The sequence below is a fragment of the Primulina huaijiensis genome, chromosome 6 (assembly GCF_012295235.1).
Source record: "Primulina huaijiensis isolate GDHJ02 chromosome 6, ASM1229523v2, whole genome shotgun sequence".
In the NCBI taxonomy this organism is placed as follows: domain Eukaryota; kingdom Viridiplantae; phylum Streptophyta; class Magnoliopsida; order Lamiales; family Gesneriaceae; genus Primulina; species Primulina huaijiensis.
This window is the reverse complement of record NC_133311.1, coordinates 19,066,975-19,076,942: the sequence shown is the minus strand read 5'-3', so window position 1 is coordinate 19,076,942 and position 9,968 is coordinate 19,066,975. Positions and strand designations below refer to the sequence as shown.

At 36.4% G+C, this 9,968-nt stretch overlaps 2 protein-coding genes across 2 annotated transcripts; both read right to left on the bottom strand.

The window, feature by feature from the left end:
• Positions 1-904: 904 nt before the first annotated feature.
• On the bottom strand, positions 905-2,993 carry LOC140977957 (BTB/POZ domain-containing protein At5g41330-like). The gene has a single exon (XM_073442633.1). The coding sequence runs from the start codon at positions 2,557-2,559 to the stop codon at positions 1,165-1,167; it is 1,395 nt and encodes a 464-aa protein (XP_073298734.1). The 5' UTR covers positions 2,560-2,993; the 3' UTR covers positions 905-1,164.
• Positions 2,994-5,826: 2,833 nt separating this feature from the next.
• On the bottom strand, positions 5,827-9,150 carry LOC140979161 (uncharacterized). Its single transcript, XM_073444498.1, has 2 exons — positions 9,023-9,150; positions 5,827-8,507 (listed from the first exon to the last, which is right to left on the bottom strand). Exons 1-2 carry the CDS (start codon positions 9,148-9,150, stop codon positions 5,888-5,890), a joined length of 2,748 nt encoding a protein of 915 aa, XP_073300599.1. The 3' UTR covers positions 5,827-5,887.
• Positions 9,151-9,968: the final 818 nt, after the last annotated feature.

Genomic DNA, 9,968 nt, shown 5'->3' with positions numbered 1-9,968 from the left:
ATTGGATATGGACCCGGTCGAAGTCGAGGTCGAGATCGAAATCAAGTGTATATAATAAATTTTTAAATAATTACATTTACATAAAAAAAATAATAATGATTTTAACTCTAGCTCTAACCAGAGTAAAACATGCTGAAGCTTCCTCTTGAAACATGTACATGCATTGCGTACATGTCAAAGTTAATATACTTTATGAACCGTGTGTCCGGCCACTAGTGGTTTAGAATAAGTGATGCAATGGTTAGATTTTTTTGTTGGTGAAAAAATTTGTTATAATTAAATCTCGAATTCGATATATTGTGGTTCTATAATCGTTAGCAACACAGTAATTGGATTTTATTAGCCTGTCAACATTTATTTGGGCCTACCATGGGCCAGCTCAAATTTCTGAGATTTTTAGATAATTCAACTGAAAAGGGCCCCATAATGAATGTTTCTTGATCTGTTTTGAGTCTTTTCTTAATAAAAAAAAACCAAATAATCCCTTTTCTCATTGTCTTTAAAGTACACCAGCAAATCGACCATAGATTGGAATGGGTATAATTCCAGGCTCGGTTTGCTCTGAATGATGTCATCAAATTATACATTCGAATTCGAGCCACTGATCGATTTTAATGCACATTATAGTTTAAAACAATAACCATGAAGGTGGATAAAAATACAAAAAAAAATTAACACTCACAATTCACAAGCTAACACCATAGCCAGGTAATATACACTAAACAAATAATGTGCATGTTGGTCCGAGAAAATATTGATAGGAGGAATCAAACTCCGATCATCGGTCAAAAATTCACATACTTCATCAAGTCGGATACTCATTTAACGACGCATGATATTTGCTTATTTGATGTTATTTGTATGCATATGCAATGATAAAATATTTTTTCCTGACTTGTTTAAAAAAAAACAGAGGCATCATGAAACATTGAACATGCCTGTGCATAATCATCTTTACAGGGTAACCTTTGTCTAATGAACTTGCCACACATAAAATAAGCAAAACGACAACAAAAACAATCCCACATATTCAAGAAAGCTATACAATTCTATTATAAGATCGTTAAAATAAAATCAGACCATTCAGATTCTTTACAGCATCCATTTGATATTCACTGCGATGAAAGATTTAGCACAGTATATCAAAAGATGTAGAAATGAAACTCAGGGACCTCTAACCGAATTCCAAACTTCCACGCACTGTTGATCCTTCCTTGTAACAAACATCTTGTTCCCTCCGAAACTCAAATTCGTTATCCGGCTATCTCCCATATCCTTTGCTCTTCCCATCATGTTTTTCCTAAACATTCTCTCTGACAAACCAATGTCCAGTTTCGCCAACGATCCGATCAAAACTTCTGACCATATCTCAAGATTTCCTCCTTTACTACAAAACACCTGATTCCCATGGCTTTCGATTCTACATCCGAACCCTTCTTTCTTCCCGTTCACGATCTTTCTTCCATCACCAAGACAAACCCAAGGTATGTCTGCATCCATGTATCTCAAATCAGCGAAGAACACTTCCCCTGTGCTCACACCCACCTTAAACATTGCTAAATGTGAATCCGAGACCGTCACATCAGAAAAGCAATCAACTTTTTCTTTAAGTTCCCAAGCTACATTGCCACTTCTAATGTCCCAAAACTTAATATTTCCCGATACTCCAGATGGTCCGCTGTGAGAACCGGATGCCATCAACAAATTATGAGTCGAGACCCATTGCAATTTTGTTGCTGGGATTGCAGAATCAAGATCAGCACCGAAAATTTCATAGTGGCCAACCTTAGTCACAGGGCTTAAACTATTGTTAAGATCATATATCATTATGCAATTCGAATTTCTCCTACTTGACTCAAAGCTAGTGAACAAGTGTTCTTGTGATGCCCCAATGGCCTGAACTGTGGAACCAGACCTAGTGACATTCTCCCAATTCAAGGTCTCTTTGACGAAACCCTTGTCAAGATCGACGATCTGTAGCCCTGAAAAGTCGGTGGCACCTGCAGCCGCTACTACAGGGGACAATGCTAGTAATGAATCAATAGCTGTGAGTTGGGTCAAAATAGTGGATTTCCTATTCAATGACCAATCAAAAGACGTGACTTTACTTCCGTGAGCGACATGGAGTGATCCATAAGGTGTGGTGGAAATAGAAGAGGGCGAGTCTCGACCATTCAAAGGCAAAACCGATGATTTTTCGAGATTAAAGGCATCAAATTGAGAAGGGTTTGATTGAGAATTGATGAGAAGATTTTCGACACCATAAAACTGGGACTCAAAAATCAGGTCTTGAATATCAAAGGCTTTGGCTTTTGAGGGAAGATTTCCAGTCCTGAGGAGGGAAAGCAATATGGAAAAACGTTCAGGGTCTCTGTCAATAAAGGGGATAACATGACCAGAATCAGAAATCTTGGAGAACAATGATTTGGAACCAGCAAGAGAAAGAGTCTGTTTGGTGGTTTGAAAAAGCTGGCCACCCACATCGATCGTAACTATGTTTGAATTTGAATCCAGATGAAACCCATTTGAAATTGGCTTCGATCCTGAAAAAGGTGGCATCTTTCTTTTTCCCTATAAATAAATAATTTAAAAAAAAAAACCAATCGCAACACCCAGGAGTTCAAACGAACCAAAAACCGAGACCTTATTATTCCGATTCTGGCAGTCTGCTAACAATCAATGCCGTTAACTGGATGGCAAAACAAGAATCGATTTCAAACGTCCAAGAACCTAGAAAGAAAGGCTTCAACTTTGCGCAACAAGGGAAGAATCTTGAAAGCCTTTTGCCAATACTCCACGGTCTGTGAAATGTGTAATTGATTCAAGATGGAAGAGTTAAGAGTTTATTAAGGGTGAACCCGCGAGAAACAGTAGAGCAGACGAAAGAGAAAAACAACGCAGGCGTACAGAGAGCGAACGGTTTGGTTTGAATGATGGAAGCATGGGACAGACGGGTGTGGTGGAAAAAATAGCGGAGGCGGATTTCTAGAAGGTCAGCANAAAAAAAAAAAAAAAAAAAAAAAAAAAAAAAAAAAAAAAAGGAAAATTAATGACATTATGATCGTCTTTTGGACAGCATGGGATCATCACTGTTGTCATTAGACCAGATTCTGTATTCAGTGCCCGATGGCAGCCCACCCAAAATTTAGGTCCACCTAATCTTTTAATTTTTTCAACTTATATTTTACAATTAATAATATATACAACCTTATATGAGTTAGATAATTGGGGTAATATATATTATATTAAAACTTGAGTAATTATAAAAATAAAATAGTAATTTCGTGTAATTTTTAGAAGTCTAAAATACTCTTCTTCCTTTTATAGCCCACTATTTCTTTTTCATGAAACATTCAACATCTAAAAAAATATATACACAAATATTAATAAAAATATAAATTTTATTCAAAATTTTAACAAGAATACTTATATAAAAAAATATATATATACGTGGCTAATGTGTATATATATTAAACTTGAGAGCAATTTATTACTTTTGGTGTCAAATTTTTTTCAATGTCGTCAAATTGACCTTCATTTGATTTAACATTCGTTATTCAAGATAAAAATATATATGTTATCATAAGTTTATCAACACACTGTAATTATAAAAAAAACTAAATTGAATAAAAATAATATATATAATGTTTTATTATTATTTATTTTAAAACTTTTCAAAAATAAAATTGTATACTCAATCATATTGATATTTATTTAGTTTAAGTTTAATGTCCTATAAAAACTATTGTGGTGTCATAGCCCGACACTTTATTTACTTCCAAAATACATCATCCTTTATTTAAATATAACTTCTCATGTCCACACATTTTCAACAAAAATTTCCAAACGAGAAATTGAGAATACACATTGTCTGATTATTGGAGGAAAATAATTCAATATCTTTTTTAATTATTTTATAATCATTTTAAGGATAATATAATGGTCAAAAGCTTGGGACACAAGTTTAGTCTTTGGAAGTTTTCATCAATTTATATTTTTCGAAAATATATTTCTCAATTTATATGCCACAAGTCAATTTATAAGTAAAAAAACCAATGGTTATCAGAATATATATAACTTTTAAATAGGAATCAAACACAACCTTGCGCTTTTGGTTTATTCACTCCTTATGTTCCAGTTCCTTCTGCCAAAGATAATAGTCAAGCTTATCGCGTCACAACAATTGAAGGAAGCTTCTTCCGAAGCCCCAATAATAATAATAAGCAAAAATTTATGTGAGACGATCTCACGGGTCACATTTTGTGAGACAGATCTCTTATTTGGGTCATCTATGAAAAATATTAATTTTTATGTTAAGAGTATTACTTTTTATCGTAAATATCGACAGGATTGACTCGTCTAATAAGAGACCTACTCTAATAATAATAGCAAAAGAAAAGCCTACAGGATTTGACTGTAGATTACAAATAACAAACCGATTGATATTTAACATTTAAAAATTAATTTATTAATTTATAGCGATTATAATCACGTGCGTTGACCAGCTTCATTTCAACTAGAATCAGACTTTGAATGCGGTTTGAATGTCCGTCTGAATTTTTATTTAAATTTAAATTTTTTGGAATAAGAATGTCCATTTGATTTAGTTTTCCTTCGATGCCCATCAAGTTACGAACGAATGAGAATCTTCTTGTTCAAATATTTTTTTTTTCCGGAGAGATAATTCAAGTTGCATTTCACCTCTCCAACTATTTCATTTGAATATATGTATTTCAAATTATTCTCCATGAATCCAAATATCAATTTAAGACATATTTACGGTATTCAGGACCAAAAATTCTCAAAATATACTCATTTATGTGAATATCGATAAAATGACATATATGACAAAAACTTGTGTGAGACGGTCTCAAGGGTCGTATTTGTGAGACATATCTCTTATTTGGGTCATCCATAAAAAAGTATTACTTTTTATGCTAAGAGTATTACTTTTTATTGTGAATATGGGTAGGGTTGACCCGTCTCACAGATTAAGATCCGTGAGACGGTCTCACATGAGACCCACTCGACATATATTTATTGAATATACAATTTCATCACATAGGTGACCATCTAACGTGTGCATCATAACAAAATAATATATATTCTTCCATGGTCATCTATATGCTTGAATTCCAACAAATATACATTAATAGAATTATTTTAAATAAGATGAAAAGAGGCACACAAAAAAAAAGATTATACTGAGCCATCTGAAATCATAGTGATTTGATTTATTTGTGATGGTAAAAAATGTGTACGAAAAAAAAAAACCAAACATCGACCGAAATATCTTCTGAAGAAATCAAAATTAGTCGTCTTTAGTTTCCTTCCACATATTATCAGATATGCATGTACGGATATGCTTGAACCACACAATTTTTTTTATAGAGTAAAAATAGTTGGGAAAAAAAATTAAAAAGGAAGAGAATAATTACCATTTCCATAATTTTGTGACAAACTTAGTATAAAGACAAATAACATCGAACGGTTAGTTTAATATTACTCTTCATATTTAATTTTATATACTTTATAATTTTATCAATATCCCAAAAATAATTTATTTAACAAGTAAAAAGAATCGATTATGTTCAGAATGGATGACTCTAATAATTTATTTAAGAAGTAAAAAAGCTTTAGAACTAAACCAAATAATTAATTTTTGGTGTTTTTCACCATTCTTGCTACTCAAGACTTCAACTACAAATAGAGTGTAAATTCAACTTTTGTTATTTACAAGCCAATGAGAAATGCTAAAATAAATAAATAGTAATACAGCCATATCTTTGAAAATGGTATAACATTTCTCCGGATTTACGCAGAGAACTTATTCAAAATCTGTACTACAACTCTACAGTAAACTCTGCTTACAAGAAACTCAAAATATCTATTGTGAAGTATGATTTTGAACGTTTGCAAGGAGCCTGGTAAGTTTGCTAAGCGTCTCACGAGCAGATATGGTATCCGGTTGATTTTCACCCCATATAGAAGTCCTTATAAAAACAGCCTTCCGTATCAAATCGTCTCCTGCATCAAACTGTCCCCCTCTCACCATTAACTTGGCTCTAACTTCAAGCACAGTCGCCCTAGCCAATGCGAGTTCTTGCCAAATACAAGGATTCAACTGAGCGTTTGTCTGAACGGGTTTCCAGCAAAATGACTTATCCAACCAGTTTTCAACAGGGGTAACTAATTCTTGATCTGCCGCTTCTAATTCATCTGTACATAGGCGAAGTAGTTCGAGTGCAGCACTGCAACGAGAGAAGGTGATGAATGTTCGTATTGCAAGTGGTAAGATCACTTCTTTTACGACCAACAAAAGTTTAGATATTTTGAGCTCAACGACTATAGGGTCCTTTCCAAATCCGAGGAGCAAGAAACACGCTGCCCATATGTGATCAGAGTGGCTGGATATGATCCCGCGACTAGTGACAGCTTGCACCATGGCATGTGCAACTCCGGTGATTCCTCTCTTTCGAACATAAAGTTTTACGAGCCCATTGAATTGAATGAGACCTTCATTTGAACACCCTCTAGCCATGTTAAATCTTAATAGTAACGATGATGCTTCTGCTTCTGATCTACGGGCATATGATGATGTGAAACCACAGGTTAAAGAGCATACTATCTTTTTCAAGAACTGTCGGTTTTGGTGTTTTTCGGGTATTTTCTGAGCAGCCAAAGCTACCATGGGAACTGGTATGGGTGCCGGAGCAAACCAACCACTGGCTAGAGCCATTCTTGTCGTCAAACTCCTTGATCCATCTGCATGGTCGAATATGGAAAAACATACTTCAAAGAGCTGCAAAAGGAAATTGTTCCCCCTTAATGAATGTTTTTCACGGCCCCACGCGGCATCCCTTAGAGGCATTCGATTAATGGTAACCAAAAGGCGACTCGGAGTAATAGGAAGCTCGGAAAGAATTGCTCCGACTATAGCAAGACCTAGAGTCAACCTTCCGAGTTTTTCCTCAATAGCCCGTAATGCATCTGTTTCCGTCATTGATAGATCTTTGATGCTTCCAAGCATTAAGGACATTGCCTCGACGCCGGATAGGTAAGAAAGTTTTAGAGGCTCCAGATTCATTACACTGGATAAGCATGTGGATATGATGACATGTGTTTCACCACCAAAACGAGGTAGCAAGTCCATTACCAGTTTGTGATCCCACCAGTCCTTTTCACTTTCCAAATCGTCGATTATCACTAAAAAGGGAATGTTTCGCATTAGCACCTTTCGAACTCTGGCTATCGCTGCTTCCTCTTGCTCTTCAAAGCTTTTAATCCGGCTTTTCTCCTTGCAGCTCTCCACCCCTAAGTCGATTTCCAAGAATGACCATAAGTTCAAGTAATTTTGTCGAATGTGTCTGCATTCTCCACCAATCCACAGGACCATTTTATATCTTTGATGGTAACGGTAAGCGAACTCTATAAGCAACTCTGTCTTCCCGATACCTGGGTCTCCTGATAAACAAGCGATTCCTTTTCCGTACACAACTTTCATCGGTCTCCTTCTCCTACCGGGCTTCCCACTACTCTTAGACTTTAGTGTAGGCTGTGTTTGAGAAAATTCGGTGTTCTGCATCTCGATTTCCTTTTCTGATTCCTTCCATGCTATTGGTTCTTTCCCTTTCCTCTTGGCACACTCGCTTTGACATTTGGCATCCATAGAATTCGTCCTTCCCCAGCCAATTGTCAAGTTTTTTATCATTGGTCTGGCCTTGAGATTAAAATAGGCTTTCTCAGAATCACCACTAACATCACCAAAAAGGATGAATTCAAGCTCAGATAACTCTCTTTTCCGACCAACGAAATTCTCATTTCGAAGGTAAGGAAACTCTTCTTTATCTGCCTTCTCTCTCCACTTGGTTATTCTATCAACAGCACTTCGCCTTCCCAACCTCAATGCCAAAAGGGTCACGGCTCGTAATATGCAATCCCTCCATTTACCCTCGTAAGCCTCAAGTTTCCACTCATCAGCACGAGAAAGGGGACCAACAGCGTCTTTCCACTCCTTCTCAAGTCCTCCATAGAGTAGCCATAGCTCACCGCCATATTTTTCCCAGAGATCACCTCTTCTCTCGATTATATCCCTCACAAGGCAATCATTTGGACTCAAATCAAAGTACACGGGAACCAATTTCTTCTTGCTCGAGAAGAACCTCAACTCTTCAATTGTATGAGGATTTTTGAATGACTTTCTGGTCAAGATGACAACTCCAAATGTGCTAGCATCCATTGCTTTCTCAACGATGCTGTGTTTTCGAGAGTTCCTACACCTAGCCCTGTCTGTTACAAAACAACTCAGACCTTGTACCTCTAATTCGGCACGAAACCAATTAGTAAATCGGAGCAATAAAGGCTTCTGGCCGTGAAAACCTATATACACATCGCAGCTCCTCAGTCTATTTGAAGTAAAGGACATTGAAGGAACTGCAGTTTCAAGAAATCTTTCGGTCTTTTTGCTCTTAGCCCTCTGTCTAGAATAATCATTTTGACAACCGATGCTGTAATTTGACGAGACAAATTTGACGAGACAAATTTACTTATTATGTGTTTACATTGTGTGGTGCATGTATTAGCTGGAAATCTCAATTACAACACATAGTTGCTCTTTCAACCACTGAATCTGAGTATGTTGCTGTCACTGAAACTTTAAAAGAAGCTATTTGGTTGAAAGTTCTTATTTCTGAAATTGGTTTTCTTGAAGGTGAAGTTGTAGTATTTTCTGATAGTCAGTCTGGTATACAAATGTGTAAGAATCCTGTTTTTAATGATAGAACTAAACATATTGATGTTAGATTCCACTACATTCGTGATGTAGTTGCAAAAGGCATACTCTATCTTGAAAAAATTCCTTCTCAATTCAATCCTGCTGATATGGGAACTAAGTGTTTGTCTGTTGAAAAACTCAGATCTTGTTTAAAAATTTTAAACTTTGATACTTCTGATTGATGTGTTCTATTTCTGTTCTGTAGTGTAGCTTACTTAGTGTTTGCTACATATTGGTACTTGTACTAACTTTGTGTTTTCTGCAAGTGGGGCAATGATGAGGGTTGTAGGTGACTCTCCTAACCAGTTGAACCGGTGTTGGGCCAAAAGGTGGAGAAATGTTGGGTTTGGCCCAACTTTCATCCGGCCCATTACCATGGCCCTTTCCCCTTGCAACCCTTTTTTGTGTGTCTGGGCTATAGGGCTTAATTAAACCTCTCTTCCCTTTATTTAACTGGCCGCCTTAGAACGTTTCTTATACTACAGATTGTGAGCAGCCGATTGAGAAAAGAGAGAACGTGACTTTGCTTCGTGTGCGTCTTCCTTCGGTGACTGAGTGTCTTCGGTGTTCTCTCTGCTTTGTGATTGTTTCTCTCTCGTTTGTTCTTGTGTAGAAAGTGGCCAAATACTGTGTGTGTGTGTCGCCTGGCTGCTGCCAAGAAAGTGAGACAGTGAGAGCGTGAGTGGAAGGCATTAATCTGTCGTTCTATTGGGAAATCTTTTGTGGTCTTCACCTTGGTTCACTGCGTATTTAGAGAGGCTAAAATCAGTTCGTCTGAGCCCCATTTTATCCTAACACATTATATTCTATTGTTTCCTGTTGTATTGAAACTTGCAGGTTTGCTAACCATCCAGGGATAGAAGATACGGCATCATTGATCTGCACCCAACATAACATGATGAAAATCCACCGAAATAGTGCCCACAGACTATCTATGGAACTGAAAAGGCTTAAAAAATTTTAAATCATTCACATGTCAAACATGTCTTTGTTCACAAATGTCAAATGCTGAAAAGGCGTAATTTGTCCAAGGAGAGGAACTGAAACAAGAAAGCATGACTGTTCATGAAACAGACTAGTTCTTAAAAAGTGAGAGAAAATGGCAACGTAGATTTCTTTCCTTTCTGCACTTTAAACTAATTCCGATTAAAAGCAGCCACCTTTCTCATACATACTAACGCACATTAAATAAAAC

Coding starts and splice junctions, on each gene's coding strand:
- LOC140977957 (XM_073442633.1), bottom strand. CDS start 2,559: ATGCCACCTTTTTCAGGATCGAAGCCAATTTCAAATGGGTTTCATCTG.
- LOC140979161 (XM_073444498.1), bottom strand. CDS start 9,150: ATGGTAATGGGCCGGATGAAAGTTGGGCCAAACCCAACATTTCTCCAC. Junction 8,508..9,022: donor CCACTTGCAGAAAACACAAA/GTTAGTACAAGT, acceptor GTCAAATTACAG/CATCGGTTGTCAAAATGATT.